This window comes from Manis javanica, chromosome 15, assembly GCF_040802235.1.
Source record: "Manis javanica isolate MJ-LG chromosome 15, MJ_LKY, whole genome shotgun sequence".
NCBI classification, from domain to species: domain Eukaryota; kingdom Metazoa; phylum Chordata; class Mammalia; order Pholidota; family Manidae; genus Manis; species Manis javanica.
This window is the reverse complement of record NC_133170.1, coordinates 13,795,880-13,814,996: the sequence shown is the minus strand read 5'-3', so window position 1 is coordinate 13,814,996 and position 19,117 is coordinate 13,795,880. Positions and strand designations below refer to the sequence as shown.

Here is a 19,117-nt window from a genome sequence, read left to right as displayed (position 1 = left end):
TAACGTACTTGGGCCAAGGTTACTTTCAGGGCTAAAATTTTTTAAGATAAAATTTCCTTTATGGATTTATTTTACATCAGTTCCAAATAATGTTATTTGCCTTTTGGATATTAACCTATGGAATATCTGAATCTATGTTAACTAGTCAGGTGTTACTAGGCATCCCCCCTATTTCCAGGCTACACTGACAGTTCCATTTTGTTTTGCCCCAGAGGTGAACTAAAGCATCCCATCTGAATTTGAGGACTGTGCATTTCACAGTGCCCTGCTGTGTTCTCTTATTCAAGTCTATCTCTTCAATCAGATAAGAAGTTATTTGCTTCCAGGTACTTGGCCTTATGTTTGGTTGTTCCCAATAGTCCTACAGTGTCGCAAAGAATTAGCTTTGGCGAGCCATGAATGTGGTCATTTTCTGCTGGCGTAAATGCAATCTCGGAGCAGGCAATCCATAGCTGGTGTAGCAGCTCCGTAAAAACCCAGGACCCAGACCTCTCCCAGCTCTATCTCTGCCATTCCAAGCATTTTGTTGTTTTTGCCTTTCTGCACATTGGCACTGACAGCTGCTAAATCTGAGGTCAGTCTTCCCGTTCTTTTGGCATTAAAATGTATTATCTGACCATACGATGGTAAGAATGTATGGTCATCTTTTGCTCCATGTCCTCGGTGGCAAAATTAAAAGTTGCCAAAGTTTTATTGAGGCCCCCTACACATCCTTCTTTCCCATCCCTGACAAAGTTTAAAAATTTTCAATTGGTCTATGAAATGCAAGCTTGGAAACCACGGGCTTATTGTAAATTCAGCATTGTATATAAACCAGAACAAAGATGAAATTAAATAACCTTCCTCTTTACATCTAAGTATGATCATAATACCAAAAGACTGAGGCAGTTGGGAAATGTGACCTGAGACAGGCACCTAACACTTGTGTTTCAGTCTCCACTTCCGTAAAAGTACAATACCAAGAGTGAAGCCGACTGAAAACTATTTATTGACCCTGAGTGAACATGTGTCAATGTTGACTCAACTGTTAACAAGTGTACCACTGTGGTGATGCTCAAACCACCTGTTTGCATGTGTCAAGTGGTATATGGGAAATCGCTATACCTCCCTCTCAGTTTTGCTGTGGACCTAAAAATGCTCTAAAAAAAAAATAAAATCTTTTAAAAGATTAACCATATTCTTAGGACAACAAAACCATGCCACAGTGTGATGAAGGATTTTCATGCTGTCTGGAGGAAGGATATAGAAAATGAAGTGTGAATGACAAAGAAATTTGGGATGTGGAAGAAGAGCTCTTTGAAAAACTGAAATCTCTCAGAAATCATTAAAGAATCCCAGAAACAGAAGCACACTATGATAGGTAATTTTATTTGTTCAAGGGCTTATACTGCAAGCATTAAACTAAGCATGGGCTTTGATCTTGTGAGCCCAGATTCACAAATTTAGGAAGATAAAAGCAAACTGCAGTCCACATACATGGATGAAAACTAAAGGCTTGTAAGTTAATCACTTTGTAGTTTCTAAGTTTCTACAGCCTAGAAGCCAGAAGTCACAGGTCTTTCAGGTCCTTCTGGATGTCCCACAGTGTATCTGCACTTCTCTTCAGCTGAGCGACCTCATCATCCTTCAGCTTCTGGTTGATGACACTGGTCAATCCCCGGGCATTCAGGATACATGGGAGGCTCAGGAAGACTTCATTCTCAATGCCATACATTCCCTGCCAGACAAGAAAAGCACTTGCATTAAGAAATGAAATCACAGGTCCTACTTGAACAAGAAAAAAATGTGGGAAATGTCATACGCACAAGCTCATTCGTTCATTTTCCTAATACTTATATTTTGAATTAAGTTTTATACACAGAAGATACAATATACTCTGATAAAACTAACAATTTCTAAGAAAGTCATAAGCATTTTATTGAACGTTACTACATTTCTCTCTGCTTAGATATGCTTCAGTACGATTTGGTACATAAACCTTCAAATTAAATTGCATTCTAACATGGATCTTAATGCGCTACTTTTCATGAAGTCCCTGGTTTCTTAAAATTCTTTAGTTTGGGAGGGAATTTTAGGTGGTAGCTGACCTACAGGGTCCTGAATAGCAGTTGGAGGCCACTCAAAGGCAAGATTTCTGCAACACCCACAAGCTGGTTAGTTTAACTACATAACTAATTAGTTCATGTAACTATATGGTATATTTTAATAATTTTTAAAAGCTTTTGTTTCAAAAATTCTATACATATACCAAAGTAGAGAATAAACGAGTTGTTATGTATGCACTCCAAGACTTAGTAACTATTTAACATTTTTGCCATACTTGCTTTTAAAAATTTTTTTATATTAATGAGAAAAAAATAGACAAACTGAACACATTTTACTGCCAAATATTGTCTCTTTTGCAATTCTCTTCATCTACTGCTTCCTCTCTTACTTTTTCACCCCTGCTACTGACTTGTAGAAAATGAGTCAGAGACCTTATACAATGTTTTAATACAATTGTAGTTTTATTTAAAAATAACCAATTTCTACTTAACTGCTCCATAGTTTTTTATTTAAACTAAATTTGCTAAGGTATTAAGTGCTACATCAAAGGCAATCTATAGTTTAATACACCACTGGAAACTATTATACTGACAGAAATGATCATATATTTTGAGAATGTGCCAATTAAGACTGAATTAGTATTTAATTTGGCCCATCACCAAGGGAGAATTATAAGAGTTTACAGGATCTCTCAGCCTCTACAAATTTTATGGTTCTTGTCATGAGCTTCTGCTGGAAAAGTAGAAAAGTTTCCTAAAACTTTGGAGATACAGAAATTATTGGACTGAGACTTTATCTTATCCTTTTGAAAATGCATCTATGTTTAGAAAACAACAGAAGAAATCAACATTGTATTTTGTAATAGCTTGTCCTACCTTCACCATCGTTGACACTGGATGAATTCTGGACAGATTTTTCAACATTGATTCAATGAGATCAGCCACACTTAGTCCAATAGCCCAGTTGGTGTATCCTTTTAGCTTGATGACTTCATAGGCACTAAGAAAAAAGAATTGTTAAAGAAATCATTGCAATCAGTCTTAATGGTTACTGAAACCAGACTTTCGGTTCGACTCCTGCTCTAATTTTGAGTTATTAAAGCATTTTTATCTCAGTGTCCTCTTCTATAAAATGAGGATAACAACGGTATCAATTTCCTAAGTTTGTTGAATGACTTAATATATGGGAAATGTTTGAAATTGTAAACACTACACAGTAAGCTCTCTTTAAATGTTTTGTGAATTTAAAGAGTTCACTGTATAAGTAAATACAAAGTCAGTGGTAAAATTGCACATTTTCCAACCGATCTTCCTATTTCGAACAAAGATTCAGCTGAACGGTTAAACAGCTTCCCCAAGAATATAGTTAGTAAGTACCATCACACTATAGGCTGAATTCAAGCCTATAGTCTTTACTTCAGTCCAAAATGACACCTTATTTTATAGTTAAGGAAAAGGTCATAGGAAGACAGTAAGTAAAAAAAACGTTTTAAAAAAGGAAAAAGAAGGGAAAGGGAGACCGCCTTAGTTGTATGGGCAGGTTTAATGCTTTTAGACCCTTTCAGCAATCAATCAAGTATTTCAGGCTATTGTAAGCTTAATGCTGTCTTTGGTTCTAGGTAGGTCAACCATGATTGCCAACAGGAGGCAATTCATAAGCCCTCTCACTTGTGGATTCCGTGTTTTGCCCTGTTACCTCTACAACAGAATTTCTCCAGCAAAACATCTGCTTTCTCTAGGGGAACTTGCCTAGCAAGTGTGACCAGTATAAGTCAGTCTGGTCTATTTTTAGAACAGCTGCATATTTACTGTATTAAGAGCTTATCTGAGCAGGCAGCCAAGGACATTGTTATTCTGTCTAAAGATGAAATTAATCATCTTAAATCAAACCCACTCCACTTACCTTTCCACCACCATCTTATGCACTTCCTTCCAATTTTCGCTATCATTGTCCGTTCCCATTTCTGGATTCAGTTCCTGGAGAGAAACCCCTGCCACATTCACTCCACTCCACACGGCCACTGTAGAGAAAGGATAAACAGTTTCTTATTTCCGACACTATTTAAAAAAAAATCCTTTCTTCGTTCAGATTTCACCTGTGAAGCAGGTGACTGGAACTTCTCCAGTGAGAACTGCCTCCAGCATACAGGTCCCCAAAAGGCTGACATTTGCCTTCAGTGGCCACACATCTGACCTTTTAGTGCAAAACAGAACTTTTGTGTAATACTTATGGAGAATAATAAACATTGTGCCTCCCTCTAGGTTTGTGAAATCACAAAGGATTCTAGTTTGGGATAATCCTAAACTTTTAGCTTGAGAATTCTTAACTTTCCTCTTGCTTATCCTTTAAATATGAACCCCTTTCTTCTGGAGTAAAGTAAAAACAAAACAAATTCTGGGATAAGATTCAAAGAGAAGCATGCCTCGTTTCATTGCTCTTCACTGTACTGCACTTTGCAGATACAGCATTTTTTAGAAATTGAAGTTTTGTGTGGCAACCCTGTGTTGAGCACGTCTATTCGTAGCACCATTTCCCCAACCATCAATTAGCTTACTTTGTGTCTCTGTGCTGCATTTGGGGATTCTTGCATTCTTTCAGACTTTTTCATCATTATTATATGTGTTATGGTGGTCTGTAATCAGTGACCACAGCTTGTTGAAAGCTCAGAAGACAGCATATCTTTTTTAATCAATAGTTTTTAAGGTATGTAAACTGTGGGTTTTTTAAATACATAATGTGATTGTGTATTTCATAGACTATAGGATAGTGTACACATAACTTTTATAGGCACTGGGAAACCAAAAAATTCATTTGGCTCACTTGACCATACTGGTCTAGAACTGAACACACGGTATCTTCAAGGTATGTCTGCACAGGCTGATTATCTCTTCTCATTCCCCATCAAGCCCAGTCTATCTCTCGAAAGAAACTCCATGTAACCATAATGCATTTTCTGGTCTTAACTTGATCAAATGTTTCCTTCCAAGACTGCCTCCAGAGGCACAGAAGACAAAGTCTGTCATTGGCTGCACCTTTTGGAGGCTCTGATGCACCAAAACACCCCTCGCCTCTTTTTAACACCTGCCCAGACAAAAGAATATTCTGAAGATCTAGGTGTACAGAGATGACTAAGGACATGCTCTGGGTCCTGGGTAAGTTTAAACCCCAGTTGAGAAACAGACAAAAGAAACTAAAGCAATGGTACGAGCTATCACCGAGGTATGGGGAGTGTAATAAAATGCAAATAAGGGTCTTAATTTAGGGGAAAAGAGTGTCAGAAAGGGCTACAAAAAATAGGCATTTGAACTGGAACTTGAAAAACAAGTATGTGTCCCTCAGGGAGCTTTGGAAGAAAACACTATAGACTCAGGAAACATGAGCAAAGGCGTCTAGTGTGGCTGTGAAGGGCAATGCTGTCAGGGCCAAGTAAGGCACCCTTTCAGTCCACAACCTGAGTGAATTCAGGCTTACTACTGAGAAACAAAGGCGTTTTCCTGACTTTTAATAAAAACTATGCGATCTGGAAACAGGAAAAAAGATGTTCTAGGAAAAATGACACAGTGAAAAGTGAACAAAACATGGGTAAGAATCAGGAGACGTAAATACTGTTGTAGTTACATCACTAACTAGCTAAAGAATCTTGAGCAAGCCACTATGCCTGCTTCGCTTCAACTTTTTCCTCATTAAAATTCAAATCCTGAAGTACAGGACATGTAATATCACTTCCAGATCTGTAGTTTTAGTAATCCTACAACTGCTAATAACTACCATTTATTTAACTTTCACTGTACACCAGATATTGTATTAAATATTTTTAGATAGGACATGAGTTCAGACAAATCCTTGAATATTAGGAATGTTTGAATGAAGTGGTACAATGTGTCCAAACAAAAAAACACATCATTATATAAAAAAAGCAAAAATGCAGTAGTTTTAAGACTGTAAGACAAAATTCTTGTACCATAGCAAACTCTACTAAAAATCACATTATACAATCTCATTGAATTCAAAGGAAAATTTACATCTTAATATTTTAGGGAGAAAATAGTTCCATGCATAGAGAACAAAAAAATAAAGATTATAATTAATATTAAAATGTTTTAGATTCTAAGTTTTATACCATAAGCCTTGTCAGTGTATTATGATTTAATAAATAGGCTTAGAGTTATCAATTACAATCAGAATTGTTCATAAATATTTTTACATAAAATTGGGACAGAAATATTAAAATAGTAACAATATTCATATTAAATGAAATATAAGTATTTCATTTAAATGAAAAGGGAAATAATAACTTAAAGCAGTTAGAATAAACGGTTTCTGTTTCCAAACAAAGCATTATAAAAATAGAAATGCAATATAATTTTAGTGTTGGTCTTTTTACAATAACTAATTTATGCCCAACAATTCTATTTAAATTCCTAAGGAAAATATTTGAGACATTTACCATATGGGTTCTTACTACTGAAATGAATACTACACCATTACTAACAGTGTATTAAAACTCAGATTTCATGTGAAGCTATTTATTTTACATTACAGAACAGTAAACACTAGTTATTTAAAACCTTTTGTTAGCCAGTCATTCCTCCTCCAATAAGCATGACGGATATAATAGTTCTGCCCACGGAGAGGGCCTAAGAAGCAAAGACATACTAGAAGCATGAGCGCACCTGTGGCCAGATCTTGGTTTCTAAATACCATTCCCCTTAGAAGGAAATGGGACTCACTGGAGAAACAAATGATGCTAGTGCTAGGAAATGGGAAGTTCAAGATGAACCTGGTACACTTTATTGTTCCAGAAAGCAAAAAAAGGGCTTAGAAGATTATGGGACATGTCCAAGACACAGAAGTCGTCTTGAAGAGCCTCTAACTTGCCCAATCTGGGACACTGTGTACACTACAATGATGATGATGGAACATGTGTGGAATAGAATAAAAATCTGAGTCCACATGGATATACGTAAATGGAGAAAAGAAAGCTCTCTTTTACTGTAGAGTACAACTAATAAATGTATAAAGAATGACTGAATTAGAATAGTGTCTGACAGCTATCACAGTAATAATTAATTTAATCAAGAATCATTAATGGATACTAACATAGCAGGCAAAAATTGAGAAGGAATCCTGTATTTACCTAGTCAGTATCAAAGTATCCCCCAAGAAATTACTTATTTGTGATGTGAATTACGTGAAAACACATAAAAGCAATCTTTAAGAAACAAAAAATTCAGGATGGCAAGAATGATACCATAAATACACAGTAAATATTATTATTACTATTTCTTTTTTTTACCACTTGAGTCGCCATGTTCTCCCAAAATCCATCCATGGCAGCTGCTGGGATGGATGCCAAGTTTCTCAGCCATAAGATAGCGAAATCTAGCAGAATCCAGATTGCATCCACTTCCAATCACACGGTGCTTGGGTAACCCACTTAGTTTCCAGGTAACATACGTAAGAATATCCACTAAAAATTTTAAAAATAACATGTTAAGTAAATCAAAACTGATTTCAACTGTTATGCCAATTTGTGGGTGCCCCTGCTTCCTCCTCCCAACTTCCCCAGTCCCAACATGAGACATGGCCAGAGAGACATAAATCCTTTGACTTCACAGTTAAGAGATAATGGGGTGAGAGAGAACGAGAACCAGATTGTCACTTACGGTTCTTCCTAACAGTCCATGATTGCAATGACTGTCATCATAAACCATGTCACTGGTTACTAAACTACGAAGGCATGCTACTGTACTTCCCAGGCACAAGATATTATTCAGTAAATGACTCTGATAATACAGGGTATTAACATTTCTACTATATAATGAAAGGACCTCTGTGATAGAACCTTTATTCTAGTGTGGCACAGCTTAAGACTGCAGACAGGTAAACCTGGCTGGTCTAGACAGGGCCACAGCACTTACAGGGTAGGCTGTGAAAAGTAGCAACATGCACAAGCAGGGCAGGCAAGGGATAAATCTTTTAGTCTCCACCGCCACGTGCATATGCAGACATCCACTAAGATATTTTAAGGTCGTTTTGGACTCGATACTATAAACTCTTCCTTGGCAACTTTGACTCAATGGGGTGACTCTCTGGAGAGTTAAGACTTTTGATGCTATGCCTAGAAAGTTGTATGACCAGTTAATAATGTCTGTCTGCCTCAGGCACAGGATGCTCCAACTGTATTATGTGCCAGGTACTTGTCACTCCTGTTTCATATCCTTCTGCCGTTATGTATTTATTTATGACAAGTTTTATATATAAGATCACACTATGTAGTAACCCCCCAATCCAGGACTGCAGAGAATAGTAAAATCATCTCTGTTCTTCTTGGCTCCCAACTCTTAATATTCCATAATAAACTGACAGCTATCACATACTTCATTTTATTGCACTTGGCAAAAACTGTGTTTTTTACGAACAGAGGGTTTGTGGTAACCCTGCATAGAGCAAATAGATCAGTACCCTTTCCTCCAACAGCATTTGCTCATTTTGTATCTATGTGTCACACTTTGGGAATTCTCACAATATTTAATTTTTTTTGTTATTACATTTATTTTCATGATCTGTGATCAGTGATCTTTATGTTACCATTTAATTGTTTTGGGGTGAAAAAAAGTGTATTCATCAAAGATGGAAAACTTAACCAATAAATGTGTATCCTGATGGCAAATAGGGGGAAGAGAACTAGAGTGAGAAGTGGAGCCTGAAGATGGGACTGAACTGCTGCCATCTCAGCATAAAACCTGAATGGCTGAGTTGCTTCTTATAGACAAGCACAGAAAGTATCTCTTGAGAGACAGCAGCTACTCCTGATGAAGTAGAACAGCAGACTATTGAAATAACCTAAGACTCAGTTGCTGCAGCGGCAGCAGGTCTGACCCCAGTGTTGAAAGTAGCTCCGCTGCGGATAACTTGCGGGGTAGCATCTACTGATGCTGTCAAACGGCACCCCATGTCTGAAAATCGCCTGTGAAAGCAAAGAGTCAAACTACGCAGCAAACTTCACTGTTGTCTTATCGTAAGAAAGGGCCACGCCCACCCCAACTTCTGCAGCCACCACCCTGACCAGTCAATGGCCATCAACACTGAGGTTAATACCTTCCACCAGCAAAAAGATCACAGGTCACCTGAAAGGTCAGGCGATGGTTAGCATTTTTTAGCAAGAGAAATGTGCACTGGGAAACCAGAAAATTCATTTGACTCGCATTACTGTGATACTCGCTTTCTTGTCACGGCCTGAAACAACCTGTGGAAAGCACCTCTAAGACGAAGACAAGTAATGACTCTGTAGCATCTTCCTATGCTGATAAGACAGTCACCGCAATAGAGGGGGTGAGGACTTGATAATATGGGTGGATGCTGAAAACACTGTGTTGTTTATGAGAAATCATCTAAAGATTATGTATTGATGAATACTTTAAAAAAAAAAACTACCTCCAAGGTACACCTATTGTGATTCTCCTGGTTCTTATTCAGTTTTTCTCTAAGCCAAGTGTCAATCAGTTTTACCATTTTATTAGGGTTTCTACATGCTCACCAATGAACAGTATGTTTGGTGGCAAATTACAGACAAAAGAAGTGTACAATAGAGACTGAGTTTTTATTATTTAGGCTAAAAAAAAGCAATTCTCTCTAACCAGAACTTTAAAGGATTCTTCTGCAAATGTTGATTTAGGAAGGAAAGCAGCTTTTAAGTTATAAAATTTGGTGTTTGCATCTATCTGTTTAACCTAAGTCTATTTCTGTCATTAAAACTGGACTGATTAATGGCTTTTAAATGCTTCCCAAACTCAACCTGATTCAATTTTGAAGAATTTTAGAGAGTAAGTCCATTATAATGCATTTTTCTTGCAAACAGAAGGTCATATATACTGAAATGTTTTCTTACACATTGAAGATATACTCAAATGTTGCATTACACATCCCAGGAAAATCTTTATGGCAAATTTTAAAAGCTTTTAGCCTGCAACAAATTCAGATAAAACAAACAGATGAAATTGCTTTATATAAAACTCTTCTCACATTTTTTAAACATTTGACCTGGGACAGTGCCATTTGTTTTGCAAATACCAGAATGCTTTTTGGCTAGTGGATACTAGGAACAGATTTCTTTTAAGTTCAAAAAACAAAATAAAACAAAAGACCCAAACATTTAACTTAACAGAAGTGGACCTTAATCAAGGCATTGTAGTAATACCTGGGTTGGAAACCACAATTATGATGCAGTCAGGACTGTACTTGACTATCTGAGGAATAATGAATTTGAAGACATTGACATTCCTCTGCACCAGATTTAGGCGGCTCTCCCCCTCTTGCTGGCGGACTCCAGCAGTCACCACCACGATCTTGGAATTGGCAGTCACAGAGTAGTCTTGGAGGAGGGGAGAAAGGATTACTTTAAAAACAACTGTTCATCAATTCTTCTTCACATCAGACATGATATGATCTAGGAACTAAACACACGTAAGTTTCTAACTTTTTCTGTGTAATAAGATTTTGAAGAGTATGCTTTTCTCAACAGGAATGGCCTCTTCCTCAAGTTCCAGGGAAATAATCCAGTGACAAAAAGGGCTCAGAAAATGGACCAAGGACATAAAGAAGGGCCGAAATTATGTTTCTGGCTAACAAATTCCACATGCCATTGACTTGACAGAATATTGGATTGTCAGTAGTAAAGCATCAACAGTGAATCCAAAGTTCAATGGGTGACCCCCAAAGAAAACAACAAAGTGATTCAAGGGCATTTTTTGGTTTGTAATGTCAATTCAATCTACAAAGGGGAAAGGAAGGCACAGAAATAATTGTTCCTTGCTGGAAACTACTTTCTAAAAGTCAGTATTTTAATTCACTTTTAGCAGTGAGGTTCTCTGGAGAATATTTTATTTTTCTTCAAGGAAGTGTCTTTCCCCAAATATACAGACATTATGATTTGATGTAATTATTAGACTCAAGAGCTATGGATGAGTCACATAACTGAACTGTCTTACTAGGTAACTTTGACAGAAATACTTTTTATTAGTTTCCTCTCCCATAAAATGGTGGTAAGAAGAGCTACCTCCACAGGGTTATGAGGGAAGATGAAATAAAATGAGACATACAGAAAGCTTCACACAAAACCCAGAATGCTAATAATTCAATGAATAACATCTATTATTAATGGTATAGCTAGAAATTATTTTGGAGGCTTATATTTCTGTATCTTTAGACACAGCCATGCTACGGTGGTGGTATCCCTGAATGAATGTGCTAACCCAGAACAGAGACAGCTAGAAATTTAGAAATTTAACTTGAATTTCTTCAGGGCACTCAAATTACTTTGTGTAAATTATCTTTGGGGGGTTGAAAACATTCCCGCTTTCAGAGACATGTAAACAAGCATTATGATACAATTTCCTAAAATGTTATTTATCAAATATGGGGGAGGATTTATAGAGGGGATACACATGAATTTGTCCTCAAGAATTGGACACAGAAGGAAAGAAGAAAGTGCCCATTTATTTCACCAGGAGAGAAGACTAATTTTATATCAGAGTGAGGATGGAAATTTTTATGATCCCTCTGGGCATGAAATGAAAAGTACCTTTATCTGCCACAATTTTGGGTGTCTGGAGAAATAGACTCCCGTGCTGCAGATCCATCATTTCTCCTTTGAGTTTATCTTCCAAAACATCCACGAGTGCAAGTTCATCAGCCAGAGACTAGAAATACCAGATGGGTGTTGGTAACTATTTCTGCATTTCCATCTATACCAAATAATGGCATTCACCTTCATCCACTTGACCGAAACGCATTCTTGACACTCTCAAAATGCTTTTGTTCCTCTGCAGCCGGACAAGATCACACAAAATTCTCCTTTGTGTTTTTTAAGCTGATTAACACACTCAATAATAGACATGACACTCTGTCAAGGTACTGAGCACTAGGAACGTCGTTCTTATTTTAGTAACATCACATGTTTGCCGCTGAAGTCAACAGGGCAAAACAATTCCAGGCTTAAGTGGAAAAGGATGTCACAGGACCTCAGATCCTGTCTTTTGTTTCAGTGGGTGCAGAGAATTGGCTGAGAAGAACATACTCAGCTGGCAAGGAAGGAAGAGTTCCAGCTCCTTAAAAAAGGATAATCGTAGCGCTGAATTTAGCAGCATCTGCATAACCAAATATCCTCCAAATGTGGAGGCAGGAGAACAGAAGATGTGTGACTAAGTAATGACACGGTGGTTTGGCTTAAATAAATCTCCATCTGTATTGACATACTGCATAGCCTATCACTTTACACACAGATCACTTAAGCTGTAAATATATTTTAAATAGTTTGAAAGGCTAATTGCATAAGCAGCAATCTTATTAAGGAACTAGGGCTGTTAGACGCCAGGAACATCACTGCTAAAGCGCTTTAACATACTACAAAAATGTCGTATCTAAAATCATGGGCCAGACACAGCCATCACCTGCCTCTCTGTCCTCTTAGCTGATCAGTTACAGCCACGTACACCTTAGCATTTGATGGATGCATTTTTATATGTAAGTGCTTAGTCTGCATAAAATGAAGTGTGAGGGAGAATGAGAACAGCTTCCAAATAATTAGCTAAATGGACAAACATCATTTATTTAATAATTTATTTGGAATGCCAGTACTTATTATTAAATACTGTTCAAGCCTGTTTGCCTGCTTTTAGTCTGTTCCATGCAAATGTTTGTTCTTGCACAAACACCGCATTTTAATTTGAACTATTTTAAACCCAAGTCCTGCACTGCAAAAAAGACATTGCTATAATGTTTGTAATTACACTGCTCATTCTACCAGACTTCTTAGGCTGTACCTGTTCCGTAAGACCATGGCTACAGGTGACTGAAGTGGGGGAGGATACAAAACAGAGACAGCTGGACAAAGGCTGAGGATCTATGATAACCTTGCATGGGAGCTTCAGAAGACAGTGCCAAGCAAGAATGAGGTCAACATTCAGATCCTCTTGGCAGCTAAATGCAGAGCCTATGATTAGTAGTGCGGGAGATGTCCTATTTGGAACAGATGTCCTATTTGGTAGCAGAAACCATGAGAAGCTGTGACCAAAGGGAAAAGCAAAAGCTATGATCAAAATCTGACAAAATGCAAGTGAAGCCGATATGCCCCTGCTCTCATGGAATTTATCGGGGGAGGGCACAGGAATTATGCAAACGAGATGGTTTCTGATGGTGGAAGTAGTATAAAGACTGTAAGGCAGGGTGATGTTACAATTCCTAGGAAGGAAGTTACTTTATACTGGAGAGTCAAGGAAGGGTGCAGGCAAAGGTGTGACAGGAATGAGGCAGGAGTCCATCCTGTGATGGTCGAGGGTAGAACATTCAGGGGAAGCGAAATGCAAGTGTTTTAAGCAGAAATGAGGTTGGTGTTTTGCAGAGAGCAGATGGTAAGCAACTAGCCAGACATATGATCACATTGCACTGGAAGGCACTGCTGACCCTGTGAATGGTGCCCCCTGGAGTTGTGCATGCCACTTCCCTGCTCTCAGAGACAGACAGGGGCAGGTCTGTGCAGCCTCATGGGATTCTATGTACTGTGTGAAGTACATGTACCCTGTGAAACTATTGGAAAGTCTTAAGTAGGGGAGATGCAATTGCTATAAAAGCTCAGCAGGGTTAGTATGAAGGCAGAGTGGGGAGCGTGGGCAACAGAGGCAGAAAATAACTGCATCTTCATAAGGAGACCTCCCTCAGCCTCCCTACCCGTCACGGCCTAGCCTCACCCACTTCAGGGGCCAAAGCACGGTGTGCCCAACAGAGTACACCATGGATGGACTTGAAAGGTCCTACCTGGCACTTACTATCTGTGTGACCTTCATCAAACCCTTAACCTTTCTGCATTTATTCTTTGGCAATACTCATACATGCATGAGACTGCTCCCCTGCAGCCTGGGGAGTCGTCAGTGAGGAAACAGACACACACCTGACAGAGTGGGCACTGTTCTTTTCTTCCCTGTTCAGCTAGTGGGTTTATAATCCTTCCCAAATATTGGTTAACAATTTTGAAGCTCTTTAATCCTTACCCATTAAAACAAGGCAAACATTTTTAATTACCAAAATGGTCTTTGGACAAGGCAGCCATTCTTTCAGAACATCGAAACTGGAATTTTCCGCTGTGTTAGGAGCAGGGTCTGTTCTCTCCAGCAGCGGCACTGGGCCAGAGTGGTATGTAATTTATGTAATTGCAAAGGTGGTCTCAACTCTACTGGAGAGGTTAAAGGTACGATTTAAACAACCATACAGGTTCTTCTTGCAGGATCATGACAGCTCAGATAGTTTCCTGAAAAGCCCAAATCTTGAGGGTAGGAGGAGGAAAGAAAAATCTCTAGCAGATACTGCATTAAAAGCTTTTATGTTTTTAACTGCCTAACTGCTAGCATAGAATAAAAGGAAACTGGAGAGTCACTATGGTTAAGAGTTCAGAGCTCTACCATATACAGCTATGACTGTGGGCAGGCTGCTTATCTCTCCAAGCCTCAGCTACCCCATCCCATCTGAGAACAGGACACTTACACTTGCTATTTTTTGAGGTTATTTATAACGAAGGATTTAACACAGTGCACGCTCAATGCTGTAGAAGAAGTGTAAGCTATAATACTTATCATTTTAACTAGTGTGAAGTGTGAGCACTCAATGGTGATTAAATTTGGGGAGCAACTATCCTAAGGCACTTATGTCCATAGTAGCCAGAAAAAAATGCAAGAGAGTAAAACCTTCATTGGCATGCACTGCACCGTTCACTTGATTTGATTTTTTTTCCTCAGTAAAGACTCAGAGTTTGTTCCTTTAGAATTCAAGCTTTGCTGATGGAAATGGAAAGTCTGCTTCGCTAGGCGTTATTCAGGCAGCCTTCAGACAGGACACAAAGAGACAGTGTACTCCACTGAAGGGAAGGCGGCTTTTTTTATTTTTGAGGGCGGTAGGGTTCCTACATTTAAGGTAGTTTTCAGAAAGATCCAGGAATCTATTTCGTAAATAGAAAATGGCTCTTTCCTCCAAAGTCCTTGGAGACTAAAGAAAGTGAACTATGAACTACAAGGGCTTTTCTGGGGGTTAAGCCAGAAGTCGAAGGAGGTATACAGGGAAGATGTAGTCTGCAGGAGTGGAAGGTGCTAGCATAGCATCAGTTTTAAATCTTCTGATGTTGGAAACTGTACTGATTACATGAGAATATCACCTATTAGGATATGTACTCTCAGGAACTTTCAGGGGAATTTCCATGACCTCAGAAAGCCTCTGTGCAGATTACTTATTAATTACAGAAGGTAAAGGGGGCCTTTGCAGTGGGGGAGTCTTACCATCCCTTCAATCAGGGGAGTCTTGGGCACCAGCAGCAATGACCCAAGTTGAGCATCACATGCCTCCTTATGTCATGCCCTGGGAAGGACACAGCATCAACTAGTCATAACCCCACCCCCAAAACTTAACCTGAACTTAATTACAAGGAAACATCAGACCAACATAAAAATTGAGGGACATTCTATAAAACTGACTTGGACTCTGCAAAAATGTCAATGACACGAGACACACAGAACGGCTGACTGCCAGTTCCAGATTAAAGAAAGATGATGAGATATGACAAGAATATAAAATACAGGACTTTGGATTGGGGTGAAAACAGCTATTGAAAGCTTATTATAAAACAGAACTTTAACTCTGGTTACTGTATATTAAGTAATAGTATTATATCAGTGTCGATGAGAAGTTCCCTGAGTGTAGTTATTCTATGGTGGTCATATAGGCGTCATATTCTCTCAGTGGACACAGGCTCAGGTACTCAAACGTGAGGTGTCATATGTCTACAACTTACTTAAACTTGTCCAGGAAAAGATCTTTGAAAGATACAATAAAATCATAAAATGCCTCAGAGACTGTACACATGCACTGACATTGTCTGTCCTGCATGGCATTCTTGAAATGTACCTTTCCCAGAATGCTGATCGCACAGGCCATCCCAACTTGTCCAACGCCCACTACAGTGATCTTATTGTTTGGGACCGCTGCCTCCTCTTCTGCAACCCGTGCAATCAGTTTCTCCTTAAGAGTTGCCATTGTGCCCTGCAGGAAAAGAATCAAAACATCACACATACTGGCACACATGAATGCTGAGTGCAAATCATCTTTAAAATGTTATGGTTGCAATTTTGAACTAAAGTAGTTTAAAACAAGCTTAATGATAGTCTAGAACACAGAATGCACTTTAAAGAAACATGTAACCTATTTAAGGAGAATTGAATTAAAACAAAACCTCCATGAAACCCATTAGAATTTGAGTTCTGCTCTTCGGCTTATGATACTGTGTTAATATTCAACAAGTTGTAACGATTCTGTCCAGTGGCTTTCATTTCCTGGCTAAAAGATCTACATTTATATTTAAATTAGCTGACCTGTTTCCATTCCCCCCATAAAGAATTTATATGTAACTATCTAAACTAAGGGTCCAGAATGATCTCCTACTTAAGCCTGATCTCAAATAATTAATGCCTAGCTGTGAATACAACTTCTGCTACTGCCTATCCTTGGAGATGGCACTGGTTCTTCCACTTCAGGCTTCACTTAAAATTTGTCACAGTGTATTGGACTTACAATGTAAGCTTAATAAATACAGTGACAATATAATGGTGATAAATAACGTATGCAGAATCTGCAAAAATATCACTCTGAATTCCTTTAAGTGCACCTTAGAAGCTAATTGGAAATTGGATAGTACTTATACATTTTCCTTTCAGGAGGTCACATTAGGAGAGTATCAGCCTTTGAATTGGTTTCTTTCCAGCCATTAGAACAAAAAGAGAAAGAAACCAGTTGGAAAACATTCTACATAGTAACATAAATTTATCCACACCATCAGGTAATCAGGTGCATTTTCTGAACAACTAAAACAAATGCCAAAACGTACTGAAATAAACCTAACAATTCCATGACGATTTAGTACACCAAATAACTGTTCTTTTTTCCTGAACAGGAAGGGTATAGATCATAATTAAGCCCTCTGTAACTACCACTTATAGTAATTGTAACCCATTTTAATGTCTATTATTTTAGTTTTCTTTTTCCTTTTTATGCTCGACTGTTGTGTTGAAGGCCACCCTTTCACTGTGCCTCTGCTTTCCAGACTTGTTTTGATTCTCATCTGTAACGGACTATGTAACAAAACCTAGTAAGGCTCTGAGTTAGTATAAAGTACTTGAATTTGAAGGCAACTGTGTTAACAACTATTCTGTTCTAAAGTTATGTTCACCCCAAGACATCTTCCCCTAATCTAGGTAGGAACTGAAATGACAGTGTTTTGCATTTACAGAACAAATCTGCAGTTTTCCCATGGTTGATAAAGAAACATGCAAGGCTGTTCAACTGTCTCCACAAACGGATGGCCTTACAGTGGGATTCAGACACATGCAGCATTTGGGGCAGATCAGAAGAAAAGAATGCTGCCTCTCTTCTTATTGAATAGAGATACGAATGCACAGCTTTTCTCCAGTAAATCTAATTTTCTTAGTTGGTTTAAAGTCCTTGATGTATATAGAGAACCCAGTAAGCAGTGGAAAACAAAAATCCAGAAATGACAGCTATTTATATTAGTTGTTAGGCTATCTTTTAAATTAATTTTGGGAATTTCAGAAACCACAATCTTAGAGGCTACAATTTCAGAAACTGCAATTTTAAAATTTAGAGCCAGTACATACTTTCGGCAGAAAAGTGCTTTAAAAATTTTTTTTTCTATTTAATAGAATTCTAAGAAATTGGAAGATCATGTTTTGTATTATACCCAGGCCTGTGCCAAGATCTGTGGTGGCCATAAGGAAAAAGAAAGACTAAGAGAATAAACAAAAATACTTTTTGGTCTCTCCCTCAACCCTCATATAAATCATTAAAGTTTAGGAACCAATAAACCAGTGCCTTAAGTTCGGGAACAAGATCTTCTCTGCAGACTCTCTCCCAATTCTAACCGTCTAAAAAGTCTTTTTTGCCACCTAATTCCTCCACTGAACAAGAGCCAGCTCTCCCCTCCCCCTCCCCAGGCCCTAACTGCGGCTGGCACTGCTCGCCACCTGCAGGCCGCCTCTCCCTCCCGCTCGGGCAGCGGGGAGCCGCAGGTCCCAAGGGGAGGCAGCAGCCACAGAGCTCCTAGGAGGAGGTAGCTGGGGAAAAGCGCAGGCCTGCCTTACCCTGAAGACCCAAAGCTGGCAAGGTAAACAAAACACCAGAGTCACAAAGAAATGAGGCCAGGAAAGTACTGGCCTCCGGCTGCGGAAAGGGCTGCGTCGCGGCGGGTACAGACGGGAGTTCAGAGCGCAAGCCGCAGACCGTGCCCCGTCCTGCACCCTGCACCCTCCTCCCCCCCGCCAATGCAGGGGCGTCTCTCCACCGCCGCGGAGGAAGGTTCCCATGCCCCGGCTCCGGATCAGCCCGTCTTCCCAAGTCACCGGTTCCCACGCGCTCCCCGGCAAAACGCAGGCACGTGTCCGGGCTCCCGCCGCAGGAACCGCGGCGAGGCGGCTGCCCCCGAACAGGTCAAGGACTCGCGGGGCCCGAGCTTTGGCATCAGTGCCAGGAACCCTCCCCTGATGGGGCACAGGCTGGAGGCGAGCCCTGCGGCGGGCCGGAGAAGGCCCGGGGCTGGGTCGCTCCCCTCCGCGGGCCGCCCCTCCGCCCCAGACCCGGGGCTGCGTCACAGCCCGATCCGGATGCTAAGGGCACCAGAAGGCGGATGTCTTCGCGGTCCTTCTCCCAGTCTCGCTATCCAACGACTCCGCAGCACCTCCCGCCCGGGCGGCCCGCAACTCGACGATCAGGGTCTGAGGCGGAAACCTACCCGGAGCAGTAGGGTCTCCACGCGGCTGCGAGGCGCGCAAGCCGGACGGGGTCGAGACGTGCGTCTGCCGGGCGCTGGGCCGGCCCGGAGCGCGCAGGAGGCGGGGCCCCCCGCCCGGCCTCGCAGCGTCCTCCGTTGTGATTGGAAACCCGATCCCCGCCGGCCCTCCCCTCGGCCCGCTCCATCCCCTCCAAGGGCAGGGGCTCCAGTCGGCGCGCGCGCTCCCTCCCC

At 40.0% G+C, this 19,117-nt stretch overlaps 1 protein-coding gene across 1 annotated transcript; it reads right to left on the bottom strand.

Annotated features, from left to right (window-relative positions):
- Positions 1 to 1,347: 1,347 nt before the first annotated feature.
- On the bottom strand, positions 1,348 to 19,014 carry LDHB (lactate dehydrogenase B). The gene is made up of 8 exons (XM_017662302.3): positions 18,887 to 19,014; positions 15,994 to 16,128; positions 11,630 to 11,747; positions 10,247 to 10,420; positions 7,343 to 7,516; positions 3,949 to 4,066; positions 2,922 to 3,045; positions 1,348 to 1,717 (listed from the first exon to the last, which is right to left on the bottom strand). Exons 2-8 carry the CDS (start codon positions 16,120 to 16,122, stop codon positions 1,550 to 1,552), a joined length of 1,005 nt encoding a protein of 334 aa, XP_017517791.1. The 5' UTR covers positions 16,123 to 16,128; positions 18,887 to 19,014; the 3' UTR covers positions 1,348 to 1,549.
- Positions 19,015 to 19,117: the final 103 nt, after the last annotated feature.